Below are 17831 nucleotides of genomic sequence, written 5' to 3' on the forward strand. Positions count from 1 at the left end.
AAACTTTAATTTACGCTACCCGGAGATGCTTCCATATGAATATAACTTATCATGGCATTGATGCTCTTAAATTTTTTTTCCCTATGTATTCCCATGTAAAGCTTTGTAAAACCATTGTGGCCCCATCCTACACTCAGACGTCATGATTTGAATAAATTTCAATCTATACTAACTGATGATGCTTCCATATAAATATTACTTTTCATGGCTTTGCCCTAGCCCGGGTAGTCATGATCTGAATAAATCCTTAGTCTACATTAAGAAATGAACATTTTGCATAAGTTTCATCTTTTCTGGCCCATTGGTTATTGAGAAGATTGTTAAAAGATGAATTTCTTTTCAATAATTCTTTATTAGATCCCCTTGAAAGAAAACGCAACTCTTCATTAGATCAAACTTTAATCCCCTTCACCATTGGGTAGTTTGTGGCAGGTTTGGTTGGAAATGGCACGTTGGTTCTTGAGAAGAAGTTGAACAGTTTACAGACTACATACGACAAACGGACGCCGAACAATCTTCAATCAGAAAAGCTTGATCATTCGGCTCAGGTAAGCTTATAAAAGGTTATGCCTATTCGTTAAGGAGCTTGTGTATTATTCATTTGAAGGGATTTTATGGGAATAATGATTTTCATTTACTGAGTAAACTAATAGTAAAATTAAATCTTGATCTCTATCAGTTGATCATATATATCGGAGTGAGTACTCTACCGATGGCGCTACATGAGGCTTGTAAATATTGGTTAAGATATTTTTATTTTTTATGCAATTGCAGGCAGATTATTTTTTATGAGATGACCAGGGATATATTTTATCGTTTTAACAAAACAAGGAAGAGGTGGACTGCAAATGCTCATGAATTCGAAATTTCATCTTTGCTAGCAAAGAGTCCTAATTCCTTACAGTTACTCACAAATCAGATGACTGATGGTCCATAAATCAATATCAGATTACCTATTTTATTGCCTTAGGAGGACAGAGGCAAAGAGAGCTTATTCATTTTTATTTTTCCAAAAACGCAAGCTCCCCTGTCCATACTTATCAAATTTCCCCTATGAAAGTCATTTATTTTTTGGATATTGTATTAATTTTAAGTGACACTGAAACTAAACTGATATTTTTGTCATTTTCATGAATCATTTACACTTTGCCTAAGAGAATAGCCAAAGTGGATTGAAATTCAACTGCAAACAAGAAGTTCAATCCAATGTTTACTCAAACGTCCGCAAAAAACTCATTGCAGACGTCTGAGAAAACATTCGATTCAATATAATGATTTCCCAGACGTACGCCATCAATTATGATTAATGTTTTCTCAGACGTTCGCGATTAATTCGATGCGGACGTTTGCGAAAACATCAGATTGAAATTCTATTTCTCTAAAAATATTTCAATCCAGTGTTGAAAACAGAGGAATATCTCGAGTTTTCATGTATCAATTTTCAAACATATTATATATTAAGAATGTTGAAAAGAATATATGTTATTCTTGTAAACTTCATTAAAAAGTATTGAGAAACTTAAAAATTGAAAAATTCGACCTTTATAAATTGCTTCCGGTAGCGACCGGAAGTGCCTACAAAGAACAAAAAGTCACGTCCTGGCTAGAATCTATCACGATTTATAATCCCTGAAAGTTTAACATTGAAATCTTCATCCTTTACTCAGATTATCTCATTTTAAAATCAGAAAATGGTCCGTATCTTAGAACCGGAAGTAATATTTCTAAATTCCTCATGGACAAAATTACTTCAGAATACGGCACACTGTTCCTGAAAATTTTAATTAAATCCACGCAATAGTCTTTAGAAATCGCGTGCACAAAATAAGAAGGTCAGAACAATCATACCAATAGTATCACAGTATATCTTGTCTATTTATCATATCTTGTTCCAATATGATATGTATATAAATGCTTGTAAACGATTAAAGGGGAAAAAACTTAGAAGAACAATCAAATAATTAAAAGATGTAGCAACACTATAAAGTCTTCCGTGAAGAAAGAATAAGAAGAAAAAATAGAATGAAATTTGATATGTAAATCATACTATCAATAGATTTTGAAATAATTTTTGTGAATTTATTGGATTTAGTTTTCGCTGTTTAGTCTTAAGTTAATCGTGCTAGATGGCTTCAAGGTTTTAATATTTTTAAGCATAAAATCCTCCATTTTCAAAAATAGATAGCGGGAACATTCAAAGCTAACTAAATAGTCTTTTTGACACGCTCACTTTCATTTTGCTTCAAAAGAGCCATTCTCAATCAAATCAGTTTGAAATCATTCATGAAATGTTAAGTGAAGGTTAGGTAGATGTAACACGATGTGATTTTTTCATTTAAATTTCTATTCGATTTTCCCATCATATTTGCCTTTTTGCTAATGCTGTACCGTGTTCAAAAGTTATCTATATATAGGCAAAAATATTGGGGGAGGGGCACACCCCCGTGCTCCCTCCGGTTCCTAAGGCCATGAAAAAGTTATAAGAGAAAATAAAATGCAAAATTTTGTCTGACCACCCCAACAATCGACCCCATTTCATTTTCCTAAGCTAGTCGAATGAATCATATGAAAACTCGCTTGGTTTGGCTACATTTTTAAGGAAAACTTAATTGTTGTTTTTTGTCAAGTGAAGTATGTAAATCATGATCAGTACTTTATTCAATCTTTTTGGCTACTTATGTGTATGCAAATCTGACTATTCCTTATCTACAATCTGAATTTTCTGTTTGTTTAAATAGATAATCAAAATTTATCTATATTGCACAATTTGACACAAATTGACTTAAAGATAATTTGATAAAATTGTTTGTCCTATTCATAAGATTTTACAATGCTATAGTTTGTTCTTTCAGAACAAAATATGCCCTGAGAAATAACACCAATCACCAATGACTGCTTTTCCGTTGGTGGAATAAGTTTGAATCCAGACCGTCTGATTGGCCTTCATTTGCACGATTGCTGAAGATGAACACTGACCATGCTCTTGATTGTTCGTAATATCTGCACAATAGTTGACACCCATAGTTGAGCCTTCTCTTACTAACAACGTGATAAATCTTTTACTAACTCCTGCAAGTGTAGTCCAGTCAAAATGGTATATTCCGTCAATAGGTGCTGTGAACTTGCCACTCTTTGTATTGTATGCGTTGCCCTTGTTCAAAAGTATCTCCTCAAATAGTACTACTTGGTTACTTCCCAGATTATATTTTGAAGACGTCATCTTCGCATGAAACGCCACAGTTGATTTGAGTTGTTTTGAGCCTTAAGATGCAAAAAAAAAGATATTAAATGTCATTAGATAATAGCGTGTATGTAAAAGTATTTCTTCAGTGCTTCAAAAATTTAAAGTTATTGATCAGTGAAGGATGAAAATACAACAAGAAAGAAGGGCGACACCAATTTAATATCTTGTTTCGGACCTGTGCGCTCGTATTTAAAAGGAATGTAAAAATTAATATTTCAAAATTCCCGCTTCCGGATTTTTCCATTATGGTCATAACTGTGCGTAAAATATTCAAGTAAAGTTTGATGTCAGCAAAATCAGAGATTTTTCTGAGAGAATTTTCAAGAGTAGGAAAACTTATTTGACAGTCTCTGTTCCTATTGTAAAAATAACAGAAAAAGGAGGCGTACTTTTATATATTATAACCGATTGCTTCAATGGTGGATGGTAACATTAACTGTTTAAAAAGTGCTTCTTAGAGTTACAAAAAATAAATAAACCTATCCATTGAAGAAGATAGTAGATCTATTTTTGTAAAGGCAGATTATTTCAACATTGCATCATGGGGTAAACGCTTAGATTTAAGTGCAAGGAATTATTATAGATAAGAACGTACAATGTACACATATATAAATCTCTATATCTACACGTATATCATTTCTAGGAAAAGAGAACATGGGACACTTCTGAATTGCTGCTTGAACAAGTTATGGAGCTATTTATGTCTCTAGCTTAAAAAAAAAACCATTCCCCCGAGGTTTAGTGTTGCTTTCTGAATTTCTACAGTTAAAACACACTCAACTCTTACAACCAAGAACCGATTATATAGTGCAGATATGTGTGGATCGGATTCATCAAGTAGGTCGTCAGCTGAACCAGAGTGTATAACATTGGTGGTTGATTTATTGATTGTATGTTGTTTTACGTCCAATTTGAGAATTTTTCACTCATATAGATACGTTTCCATATAGCGGTGAAGGGCTTCAAATTTTGAACTTTACTCGGCGCTCAGGGTCATTGAGCAGTGAGGGATCTTTATCGTGCCAACGCCTGCCGTGACACGGGGCCTCATTTTTTAAGGTCTCACCCGAAGGACCCGCAACTTTCACTTCAAAGTGCCGAGCGCATGGCGAAGGAACAGTTGCTACCCATTTTTTTTATCGACTTAGGAAAGTCGCGGCCGAGATTCCAACTCACGACCTCCCGATCAGGAGGGAGCGCGCTACCGATTGAGCTACCGTTTACGGTCTGGAGGTTGATAATACCTCCTTTACACCATAGAATAATCGGAAATATGTAACAGCATCCTTGACAAATAATTCCAAATAGTCATGGTCAACTGTAACTAAGGATCTGCCTGCCACAAGAAAAGTATCTGTCTACCTTGATTCATTGGACTAACTTCTCATAAAATCAGAAATAATTTTTGACACTGCTTTCCAAAATATATCAATAAACTATTGAAAATAAGCCGTTTCTATATTGCAAATGTAGCAAAGTTCCATTTTACAATAACTTATATTTTGAGTTCTGTTTTATTACAGCGCATATATTTGTGTATTACTATATATTAACTTACAAATACTGATATCAATTGTGAATGAAAATTAGTTGAAGCATACTTATTGAAAATTCTATTGTGGCCCTGTAATATTTTTTTTTTCATTCTGAGATTTATTTACAAGTTGTTGCTCAATGATAAGTCTAGCTCTGTTATTATGTCCAAGTACAAAAAAGAACAGTGATAGTATTGTTGGGAGAATTGGCCTTTTTATGTACAAGTATTTAGTTTTGACCAATTAAGCATGCAAATGTCTATGAGTACATTTTTCATATTATGTGTATCATTTATTGAAGATTGATTTACATTTTTATATTTGAAGAACTTTTATCAAATGTTCCATAATGCTTTGATATGAAGTTAAAAGAATCATTTTTAACTGATTTTTTTTATTACATAGGTCCTTAATGATGGCTTAATGGTCATCTTTACATGTAAGTCACCACTAAGCACCTTTAAGCTATATTTAAGTAATAAATACACCTTCATTAAGTTACTGTTAAGTCATCTCAAAGTTCTTAATGGATGCACAAGGATAGCTAAGTTGACTTATAGGTGCTTATTAATAGCTTCTGGACAATATTTAAGTCACTATTAAGCCAAACTCATAGGTGCTCAATGTCCAAACTCCATTTAGCTATCATTAAACCACCCTTAAGCTATCATTAAGTTACCATTACGCAGTCGATAAAACTGCTTTTATGGCTAAAATATTGCTTTCATGATAATTACTTCTCGTAAATTATAAATGTCGAATATACACATTCGTTCATTCATCAAATATAAAGTAAAAGAACGATTTTTTTTAATTGAAAACAATAAAACAAAATATGCCCCCCTTCCCCCGTGCAGCATTCGATCCTACGACCTTTTGTTAGGAAGGCGAATTTTTTAAAAATCTTCAATTGGAAGACGAAGATTTTAGCCACTTAATATTTTGTTATAATTGGTACATGTATTTTATTTATATAGATTATGTTAATAAAGTATTAATAATTATATATATATATATATATATATATATATATATATATATATATATATATATATATATATATATATATATATATATATATATATATATATAACTTAAAATTACTTACATGTACCCGTGGAGCTTGGTATGATGTTCGGTGTGAATGAGCTTTTTTTTATTTTAATTTATTTCTCGCTCTTTTATTAGCAGTTTTATAAGCTTGATACGTTGTGTATTGAAATTCCACAATTTTAAAATTAAATTGTTATCAAAACCAAATATATCACCGAAAAGGAAAGGATAAAAAGATAGTAGTTCTTATAAATATGCTGCGGATATTTACTAGTTTTTTGTGCTAAATAATTGACAATCTTTGTGTGACATTTGGTTCATGAAATGCTTTTTAACATATCGTCTTCAGTTTTAATTCTTTTTATATCATAATGGGTATCAAAATAATCGTCTTTTGGCTTACAATCCGAATCTTTAATTTGTTATGTGCTTCCATTAAATTTCCTGTTTTCTAAAAATAATTAATTACCGAGATATGTCTCTGTACGTTAATTGTGCATAGTATGATCCTGTTAGCTGAACAGGGACTGGGGGGATATCTAATTAAGGTCTATTGTCTCACCAGTCGATATACTGTACCCTGTGTTATTTTACCCTGCTTTCAACTAAGTATAAATCTGTTCGGATGTTATGTTTAAAATTTATTTGGAAATAACGCAGCGTTTTCTTTTTTCCCAATCATTTTATTTAATATAAAACATTAAAAATCGACTATGATCGATGATACATCTTTACTTTTGAATTATTTTAAAAGAAAATCATTTTATGTTACTTAGGATACATCAAAGGTTTCCAAATGCCAGAATTGAATTTGCATGTATTTCTTTCATTATCAAAGATTACATTATAAAAGTATATATCATTTGAAAGCTTGTTAAATTTACTATTTAATTATTCTAAGAACAAGGTACGGTTTCAGTACAAATCTTGCCATGTGTTTTTTCTTAAAAATGAAAGTGATGTAAAAATTAAAACTCATGCTTTCTGAATCATTGAAATTCCATGCAGAAAGATCATACATATCATTTTTCTCACATGACCTTCTAAATGCTAATTGTGACGTCATAAACTTGTGTATTTTCCCTTATTTTCTTAAAAAGTTGCAGAAGACACCAATTTTCAATGGAATTTTCTTTCAGATAATATTGTCCACAGGCATCGCCCACAAAGATTTTGAGATATGTGATTTTTCAAAGAATTTTACACAACATATCAAAAAATTAAAGTGGGCGACGGCTGTGGACACTATTTTCTTAAGGAAAATAACCCTTGAACTGGGTCATTTTGAGCCCTTTTCTGTATAAAATAGAGAAATGCATCAAATTAATGACGTAATATTTCCAGAATGGTACTCCTTCATGCCATATTCTTTCCTGATTTATCACAGCATATACTTAACTAATATTTAAGCCAGTTTAAAACTTTTTGAAAACATTAAATTTTTAGGGCATAATAAAGATAAAACCGTACCTTCTTCTTTAATTTTTAATTAATACATGTAACTTATTAAAAAAATATTTAAATATTAATGTAAATTTTAGTGCATGAATATTTTATAAATCACTTTTTTTGTCTTTAACCCCTCAAAGTGGTAATTTTGCCTCAAGGTAGATTAAAGATTGAACTTAAAAACTGTATATCAGAATTTTGATTAATCTTCCAATTCAAAAGTTACAGCCATTTGCCCTTCAATGTTACCAATTTATTAGCCTAATTTAACAGTTCCCTCAGTAATTCCAAACCTAAGCTAGGTATCAAAAATCCGAGACACTGTTTTGTGAACATACATTTGAGAAGCAACCCATCCAATTTTTAGAGAAATTGGTCAATAAATAAGGAAGCTGAATCCTTTGAAATAATACCACAAACTCTCTGCTCTTACTTTACAGTAGAGGGGCAAAAACCCATTACACAACAAAATCTGCCAAAGCTAGGAATATATGACACCTTGGAGATTCAGCTTTGGATACCTGTCACTTAGCCATATTCTCCATGCATATTCACAAGAATGGGAGGTTCTTTTCTGTATTTAAGTGCTTTTAATTAGGTAAAATAGGTTCAATTCTGAATCAGGAAGATTTCCCGGCAAAATAGCAAAATCTAAGCTCCACCTCATATTTAATGGTCATCAGTGATCTGTTAGATCTCCTTCTCTAAATCAAAAGTCCCTGTAGTTTGATTACTGATGACCTCTGTGTGGCTAGTGAAGAATTCCCCAAGTAGTCACAGTGATATATTGCGTCTTTCTTGAGCAGGCAGTCACAGATCAAATCAGAATCTTCAATTACGGAACATCCACATGTGGTAGTGTTTATGTTTCATTATTGTTTAATGATTAGAAAACCATTTCATAATAACCAGAAATTTTACATGCATTATAAAGAAGTGATAAGCTTTTTTTTTTCTTAGCCAAAAATCTCAAAATTGTTGAAAATCATGAAAAAAAGCCTTTGGTGTATCCTTAACCAAAAATTCACCTATACTTCTTTTTAATCTTAAACATTTCTCTACCCAAAGAAAAAGAGACAAAGAGAGATAGCAGTAGTGTCTATTATAAGTCTGCATAATTTAATGTCAAAGTTCAATTTATTCAATATACGGAATACCAGAAAATGACTCTATATTACAATATTTCCTATAAACACATTTCCTCTGCACACACGAAAGAAAAACACAACGTGATTTTTTTTTTAATTTCATATAGAGTGTGTGTTAATGTTGAAAATAATTTTAAAACAAGTATTTAAACAAACTGAGTTTTTTGGGATAGCGAAAATTTGAAAGCACTAAAAGGAGCTATTCCCGAGTTTATACGCGTTGACAATAAATGTTACACTTGTCAAATTATGAACTGAATATTAAGATTTCGCGTGAATGATTCTGAAATATAATTTAAACTTAACAAATTAGTTTAAAAACTTCATGCGTAAAGGTAGTTTAAAGATGACGTAATCGTGGATGAATAACGTTTGGACATTAAGTTACCATTAAGCTGCAGCTTAAAGGTGGCTTAATGGTAGCTTAAAGAATTTTGGACATTTAGCATCTAGAAGCTGCAGCTTAATGGTGGCTTAAAAGAATTAACTTCTTTAAGCCACCTTAAAGCCACCATTAAGCGATTGCTTAAAGATTTTTTTTCGTCCAGTGAACAATATTGTTATTTTATGTGTCTGCAAAAATCTAAAATAGTGAATGTTTTATATGTTCAAGGGATTTAAAAAAAGACTTCATAGTGTTTTACTCTTAAAAATGTTTTTAAAAAACAAAACAACAACAAAAAAAAACCAACAACAACACAACACCAATAAGGGAAATAACAAAAAAAAAAAACTATATTTAGTCGCTCACTACGTTATTTTACTTCATCGCCTGAAAATCATGTTGATAAAAATTGTTAATATTATAATTATCTAATCGCTACCTCGATAAAAAGTGTTCATTACAAATAAATATAACCATCTGTCAAATAATGTGCAGTATTTAAAGGAGATTTAATTTTACAAATAATTACAGGCTTCAATACTCGGGAAAAAATTATAATATTGCCAAAAGTAATGTGAATATTTACCTTGCGTAGTACTATGAATCATTTCGAAGTTGGAAACATTTTTTGAGAGCTTTTCTTGTCGGAAAAGCATGTCCTTTTTCAATATTTCCAGTGAACGATTCACTCTTTCATAGATTTGGTTATCATTTTCTGCAAGTAGTTCAGTAATGCTCTCTTCAATATGTGTGACATTTTTTGTCAACTGGTTTAAAGTTTCCCGTTTTAACCTTTGATTTTCTATTTTAATTCTTTTCATGTCCTTCTGTAGGTTTTCCGTAATGGATTCTAAAGTTTTCAAATTTTTCGTCATATCAACAACTTCTTCAATGAGGTCTCGAACACTTTTCTCTAAAGACATTCTAATGATAGTTTCTTGGTTTAACAGTTGTTGAAGAATATCCACGCGTTTTGTAGAACCTGTTGTTTTGTCCTTTTCGTCATTGGTTCTGTCTGGTAATATTGACAGTCCATTTACTTGAATAAAAACAAAAGAAATCAACTGAAAACAAAGAAAGTTTTGCTTCATGTTGAATAATTGAAGTGTACTGAGAGAAAATTAGAGACAAATGTTATTCAAACCATGACTGTCTTCTTTTTATATCAGGTTTGTGGAAGGGAACGCCTGATGCCAAGAATAAAATATTGCATGGATTATTTGCACGTGCATTAGAATCTTTATCTACAGTTTATTGCAAGTACATTTCACTTTTTATCAATTATCTTGACTAAAATTTTTAAAAACCTTTACACATTTAAAAAAAAAAATGAGATAACAGTGTAAATATAAATACCCTTACCTTTCCTTTAATTATGTTTTCACTTAGGTTACCTATCTCAGAAGTAAACGTCACTATGTCATATTGAAAAGTGACTTAGAATATTGACTATTGGAAACAAATTTGAGTTTTTTTTTTTTTTTTTTTGTTTGTTTTTTTTTTTTTTTTTTTTTTTTAACTGAAGACCAAATGTTCAGTAGATAGTGAATTGTAATCCGGGATGTAACTTTGGAACACTTTTAAATAACTGGATTTTATTGTTCACACTAGAATAAATTTTGTGCCTGATGATGAAATGCTAAATCTAAATTTCAAATTTCAAAATTCAAGATAATGCCAAAAGGATATGGGGCACTAGGTAGTTGCAATGTGAAAAGAAATTGTAATTTAAAAACGGAATTTGCGATTTTTTTATTGGAATAAATTCAAACTTATCGTTTTTCTTGAAGACCTACGTGCATGTGTTATCAAATTCACGAAAGTAATTAACAGCATAAACAATATATTTTAATTGAAAACTGATTAGCAAGTACATTTAAGGATAAAACCAACCTATAGGTATTCAAGTATCAGGAATACATTGCACGTTTTTATTCTTATTTACGGTAGTTCTACATGAACTATATGTACATTGTACTGTTAATACGTTTTAAAAACAACGTAATATCATTGTAAGATATCACATATCACTTCCAATTTCATTCTATGCTCTTAATCATTGGAAAATAAGGAAATAAGGAAAATAAAGGAAATAAGGTTTCTTTAAGAAATGTGGAAATCCTATCCTTTATAGGGTCAGATATCTACTCATATATTTTACAAGACAGTTTCAAAGACTTCCAAGAAACTTGGTTCACAGAACTATGCATGGGATACATTTTTTAAAAAAGAATTTTAATTCTAAACTTCATTTGTAAGACTTATTCAAATAAAAAAAAAAATTAAGAGTTGTTGTTCCTAACTGTGGAAAAAACGTCCTGTATTTGGCTGTATTTCTTCAATTATATAGAGGTGCTACAAGGTTACAAGATTATCTTGTTGCCATACATTATACACTGTATGTATAGATACTGAACTTTTATTTCATTGAACACTTTTAAAGATTTCCTTTAATTTGTTTTTTAAATTTTCTGGTAAACTGGCCTGGCATATTTTTTCTTCAACAGATGCAGACATTTTTTTCTATTATCTAGACACAATTGCAATTAAGGGACTCCTTATATGTTATTTTTAACCCAATGCTGCCTATGTTTCCCCCTGTCATTTTAAACAGATTTGTTTTCAAATTTAGATCATTCCTTACTGATTTTTGTGACATTTCCACAAACTAAAATGCTTATATAATTTTATAAATAATATGTATATTGTAAGATATTTATAACAGAAAGTAAAATGAGAGAAGTTTAAATTTGTTTTCAGTCGAAATCTTGAAAAGGTAGAAAGAAATATCAGAATCAGAGAATTATTTTCTCTTCTCTTATTCATTTAAAAAATTCGTATATCTATATAAAAGAAAAAAAATTGGTATTGATTATTTACGAAGATACGGAAAATTGTTTAGAACAGGTGGATTGCACGTGCCCCTATTTATATTGGACGCAATTTTCAGTCTTTTTACCCAAGTGTATTGCTGTTGTGATCCGGATTCGTTTCAGATCTTGAATCAATCATGTTGTTCGTGCGTTACATATGTCTGCGATAAACGTAATTAACATTATTTTTATGTTTATCTTATTAAATTATCTAGAAAGAATTTCCAACCTTCCAACCATCCTTGATTAATTGATCACGAGTTCCAAAAATATTTCACTTAGATAAGCTACCTTAGTAAATCATATGAACATTACAAATGATTCTTAATGATTTAAGCGCCCTTGAATACATAGAAGCAGATATTATATGTATGTGTTTAATAAGCTCAATACGATATGTTTCTAGAAAAGCTTAAGGAAATCAGAAGATTTATCTTTTATATAGTTTCCGAATCATAGTTGAAGCTGCTGCGAAGTCTTCGCAGTTCTTTTTTAGCTGTGATGTTTCCTCTTTGAGTTTAACAGCAAAATTGCTTTTCAAGTATTGCTGTTTGTATCTAGACTAGAATTTCCCATTTTTCTTCCTGAAAATATTTTTTATACAGCTTATTGATTGCTGTTTTTAACACAATAATTCATTTATACTCAGTTGTTCTCAGATATTCGAAAAAGATCATACTTTTGCAGGACATTTATCATGATGCAATGATTATTATTACAGAGAAGTAACTCATTTGATCATCCCAAATTTATAAATTAAAATTAATGAAAGATCATACAACTGAGTATCTCTATTCAGCACATTTCTTGATACCTACAGATATTTAGATTGTTTAAAGTAAATCTTAAATCTCTATGAGAAAGTTATTCTTTATTACAATTTTTAGAATGGTCGTTCGTTGTTTAACCCAAAGTTGGTATTGTTTCAGACACTTTTCTAATTTATTTTATTTAATCTTTTATTTGTTCGCTTTCTACTTTAATTAGCTGGTTGATGTTTCGAAATCAATTCAAAGACTTTGAAACCATATGAATAAACAAGAGGAAATATTTTTCAAGTTCTACATCATTCCGTGTTTTATTTAGACAAAATACACCGCGCATGTACATGTTTCCCAGCATAATACCAGGAAAACGTGTCATCATACAGCAAAAATTCCTAATCTGTAACCTTTATAATGATGCATTGTTGATACTTATCAAATCAATAAACATGGATGTACTTTCTTTGTGACATGTACACGAATTACTTGGGAACCAGTTACCAGCGATCTGTATATTTCTTGTCTATATTACAATGTCTAAATTTTCAGAGTTTACCCTTAGATATTGGTTATCTATATCAATTTGTCAAAAAATCAACAACAACAAATATCATACAGACAGCTAAATTTTTAACACAAAAATGCAACGATACATATAAATGCATAAAATAAATTATTTCCAATTTATTTTCAATATACATGTATTACATTAACAACAATCTGTGAGAATTCCGTGTAATGAATACACGAAGTCCCATGTTTGCTATATGTATGATAATTTTTATCATTTCATTAAATTAGCTCAGATGTTTATATATAAATCCAAATAATATTTGATTTCATGTAGTATGGTACACCAAGTCACGGTAAGTATTTTTTTTTTTAAATTTCCTGATCAAAGCTTCTATAATTAAAAAAAATGTCCATTTTACATTTTTGTATACTGAGACCATCTTCTTTAACATACATTTCAAAAAGAAAAAAAAGCAATAGTGTTTGCAAATATTTTGAACATTTAGATATTTTTCAGACACCCACGCACCCGCCTTCTTTCAGAAAAAATAGCTTGCCCCTTCAGTGGTTCTTTATATATCTGATGCTAGAGATACTTATATATAAAAAAAATACCCGTACCTCTTATCGATCTTATAACCACGTTTGATTATGAGGAATTTGAATCGTTAGTGTGATTGTATTGGGTTCTTTTTTCCTTTCCTTTATTAAAGATACAAGAACAATATTTATTCTTAAAGATCAGTATTTCTAAAAGATGGAGAGGACATATTTTTCAAAAAATAATCTTTGAAAGATGAAATAAAATTAGGAACACAAATAGTCATCTTTGATTTGTCAGGTACCTCTAAAGATATATAACCTGAATAGCAGATCGCTATATTTCCTTGTACTTAGTTCGATTTTATTTTCAAAAATATTTATATTTAGCCACTGTCAGTTGTATATACGCAATTTTACCCCCCAAAACAAATCTCTTAGCAATATCTATTATGTAATGTGTTAAATTAGGTTTAGTTATATATTTGTTAATTATGCAATGCATTGTCTCAGGGTTTTTTTTTTTTTGGGGGGGGGGAGGGGGAGGGGGATCTTTTTCATGTTCAGCCAATAGTTACAGAGCGATCACATGATGGCTATCAATGTTAGGTGCTTAAGCTGCAAGTGTTTGTGTTTTGTTTTGCTCTGATTTGTAAAGAAAAATATACCAACCATCACCCAGTTCAACCGTCCCATTGGTAGTAAATTTTCATATGAAGAATTGTCAGGTTGTTTCTCAAATAGTGTTTCTTTCCACCTTATTATTTCGCCATAAATGTTTGATGAAATTGTATATTGATTACTATCGTGCTGTACTTTTAAGTTTTGGGAAACCCAAACCCAGATGTGTATACAACTTGCCGAGAAACATAGGATCTCCCAATTTTCATGTGTTACCTTTGTGTCATTGATAAATGACATATTTACAATTACATTCATTCTTAGTTATGTATTCTGGCTGAAAAAATAACGGAGCTGCGGAAAATAGTATGTTTAAAATTTTCATTATTAGCATATTGATTGATTGATTGCATGTTGTTTACGTCCCATGAGAATTTTTAAATCATAAAGAGACGTTACCATATACCGGTGAAGGGTAAAATTTAGACTTATACTCGGCACTCAGGGTCATTGAACAGTGAGGGTTCTTTGTCATGCCAAGGCCTAGGCGAACCCGGCCCTCTCGATCACGAAGCGAACGCCCTACCGCTAGGCTACCGTAACCGTTCTTAGCATATTGAATGGATAAAAGGATTTGTCGTTCTTGGAACAAAGTTCACAACTATTGATGACAGCATTATTCAAGTCTTGATTTTTAAATGTTATTTATTCTTTATGTCTGCTTCTTTTCTTTCCTTTCGTTTAGAATTAGTCTACTTCTTATCATTAAGCATTAACCAGAGATTTCAAAATCAGAACTGGCAATTATGGACGACAGCTTGTTTAGTTTACTATCTCTTTTTGTTTAATAAAACAATACTTGTACATATCAAATAAACTTATGTGTCTTTGATCTGTCAGAGTACATACTGTATTTGAGTATGAATCTATGAATGGCATTATCGGTCTGTGGTCCCACCTACTAATGTCGAAAGGTGAATTTGATAAATATATAAAATCAAATTATTTATATAAAAATAAGATTTATGTATCATAAACTAAAGAGAGACAAGACGAAATCGAATGTTAAATTGTGTCGTCTGCAGGACCACCCCCCCCCCCCCCAATCGACCCAATTTAAATTAGCTAAGCAAGTCAAATGAAAATCGAATGAAAACTTGTTTGGTTTAGCTACTCTTTAAGGAAAACTTAAATCTTGTCTTTATCACGCGAAATAAGTATATATCATGATTAGTTATTTATTCAATTTCTTTTTAGCTACTTATCTCTATGCAAATCTGATGCTACTCATTATTTGCAATCTGAATTTTCCGTTTGTTTAAATAGATAATCAAAATTTGTCTATATTGCACATTTTGACAAAAATTGACATAAAAACAATTTAATAAAATCGTTTGTCCATTTCATAAGATTTTTCGATGATATAGTTTTTTTTTCTTTCAGAACAGAATATGCCCTGAGAAATAACACCAATCCCCAATGGCTTCTTGTCCATAGCTGGAGTGAGTTTGGATCCAGACCGTCTGATTGACCTTCATTTGCACGATTGCCGAAGATGAACATTGAGCATTCTCTCTCTTGCTCGTAATATCTGCACAATAGTTGGTACCCAAAACTGTACCTTCTCTTACTAACTCAGTAATGAAATATTTTTTATTCCTTGCCAATGTTGTCCAGTCAAAATGGTATATTCCGTCAATAAGTGCTGTGAACTTCCCACTCTTTTTATTGTATGCGTTGCCCTTGTTCAAGAGTGTCTTCTCAAATAGTACTACTTGGCTATTTTCCAGATTACGTTTTGAAGACGTCATCTTTGCATGAAAAGCCACAATCGATGTTAGTTGTTTTGATCCTAAAGATGCAGAGAAATATGTTAAATGTCCTTACATAAAAACGTATGTTGAAAAAAATTCTTGGGTGCTTCAAGCATTTAAAGTTTCATTCAGCATAGGGAAAAAAACAATGAAACAGGGCGACACCAATTTAATTTCTTGTTTCGGACCCGCATGCTCGTATTTAAAAGAACTGTTAAAATATATGATGATATTTAAAAATTCCAGCTTAGGGATTTCGGTTCCATTCCATGCCCTATTTACCGTTTAAGTTTAAAAATTGGTCATGACTGCGCGTAAAATATAAAAGTGAATTTTGGTGTCAATAAAATCAGAGATTTTTCATAGAGAATTTACAAGAGTAGGACAGCTTATTTGAAGTATCTGTTCCCGTTATAAAAATAACAGAAAAAAGTTTAAAAAGTGCTCCTTAGAGTTAAGAAAATTTATAAATAAATAAACTTATCCATTGAGAGTTAAAGGGAGCGGATCTGCAATTTTCGTTAAGGCTAAATATTTCAACATTGTGCCATGGACGTAAAGGAATTACGGAGACGCTTGGATGTAGGTGTAAGGAATTCATAATAGATAAAAATATGTTCTTATTCTAAATCTTTCTATGTCTACACGTACATTTAGATGCATCTATATCATTTCTAGGAAAGGAGAACTGGGGAAAACTTCTGAAGTGCTTCTTGAACGAGTTATGTGGCATTTGAGGTCCCCATCTTTTAAAACTATTCTCCCGAGATTTTGGTGTTGCTTCCTGAATTTCTACAGTAAAAACACACAGGACTCTTATAGTAAGAACAGATTATATAGTGCAGATACATGTATGTATGGATCGGATTCATCAAGTAGGTCGTCAGCTGACCCAGAGTGTATACACACTGGAGGTAGATAATACCTCCCTTAAGCTAAAGAATAATCGGTTTACATCAAGACAAATTTATATGCAACATCATCCTTGACAACTAATTCCAAACAGTCATGGTCAACTGTAACTAAGGATCCGCCACAAGAAAAGCATCTGTCTATCTTGATTCATTGAACTAGCTTCTCATAAAATTAAAGGCACTGCTTTCCAAACTATATCAATAAATTATTGAAAATAAGTTGTTTCTATATTGCAAATGTAGCAAAGTCTCATTTTACAATAACTGATATTCTTAGTTCTGTGTTTACTACAGTGTATATATTTGTAAATTACTATACATGTTTAACTTACAAAAACTGGCATCAATTGTGAATGATAATTAGTTATGACAAATACTTATTGACCATTCTATTCTGGCCCTGTATATTTTTTCATTCGGAGAATTACAAGTTGTTGCTATATCTTAAGTCTACCTCTGTTAAAATGTCCAAGTACAAGAAAGAACAGTGATAGTATTGTTGGTAGAATTGATCTGTTTTTTTGTACAAGTATTTAGTCTTGGCCAATTAAGCATGCAGATACCTATGGATGGATAATTTTTGGAATTATGTGTGTGTTATTTATTGAAGATTTATTTACATTTATACGTTTGAAGAACTTTTATCAAATGTTCCATAATGCATTGCAAAAAGTACAAGAATGATTCTTCGTAAATTATTTTTTAAATTACATGTGGAGTAAAATCAAGAAGTCACTATAGGGTAAGCTATATCAACAATATTGCTATGCACTTTTATGTGTCTTCAAAAATATAAAATATAGAATGTTTTATTTGTTCCAGGAATTTAAAAAAGAACTCATGGTGATTTACTCTTTAAAATGCAAGAAGAAAACAAAACAATATATAACCGCTCACTCCGTTATTTTACTTCATCGCCTGAAAATAATAGTATTACAATTGTCAAATCGCTCGCTTGCCCCAATTTTAGGGGGGAGG

General features: G+C 31.1%; 1 protein-coding gene across 1 annotated transcript; it reads right to left on the reverse strand.

The window, feature by feature from the left end:
• Positions 1-2848: 2848 nt before the first annotated feature.
• LOC133203970 (uncharacterized) lies at positions 2849-15936 on the reverse strand. The gene is made up of 3 exons (XM_061339762.1): positions 15747-15936; positions 9401-9853; positions 2849-3261 (listed from the first exon to the last, which is right to left on the reverse strand). The coding sequence occupies exons 1-3, from the start codon at positions 15934-15936 to the stop codon at positions 2849-2851; spliced, it is 1056 nt and encodes a 351-aa protein (XP_061195746.1).
• Between the last annotated feature and the right edge of the window lie 1895 nt (positions 15937-17831).

Source organism: Saccostrea echinata, unplaced genomic scaffold (assembly GCF_033153115.1).
Source record: "Saccostrea echinata isolate AGI-Se365-2 ecotype Australia unplaced genomic scaffold, CSIRO_AGI_Sech_v1 ptg000052l, whole genome shotgun sequence".
NCBI lineage: Eukaryota > Metazoa > Mollusca > Bivalvia > Ostreida > Ostreidae > Saccostrea > Saccostrea echinata.

What these genes read in the sequence shown, in the direction of transcription:
- LOC133203970 (XM_061339762.1), bottom strand. Translation starts at nt 15,936, where the DNA reads ATGACGTCTTCAAAACGTAATCTGGAAAATAGCCAAGTAGTACTATTT. An exon ending in TACTGAGTTAGTAAGAGAAG is followed by an intron (nt 9,854 to 15,746) that starts GTACAGTTTTGG and finishes TTTTTATTCAAG; the next exon opens with TAAATGGACTGTCAATATTA. An exon ending in GATTCATAGTACTACGCAAG is followed by an intron (nt 3,262 to 9,400) that starts GTAAATATTCAC and finishes TTGCATCTTAAG; the next exon opens with GCTCAAAACAACTCAAATCA.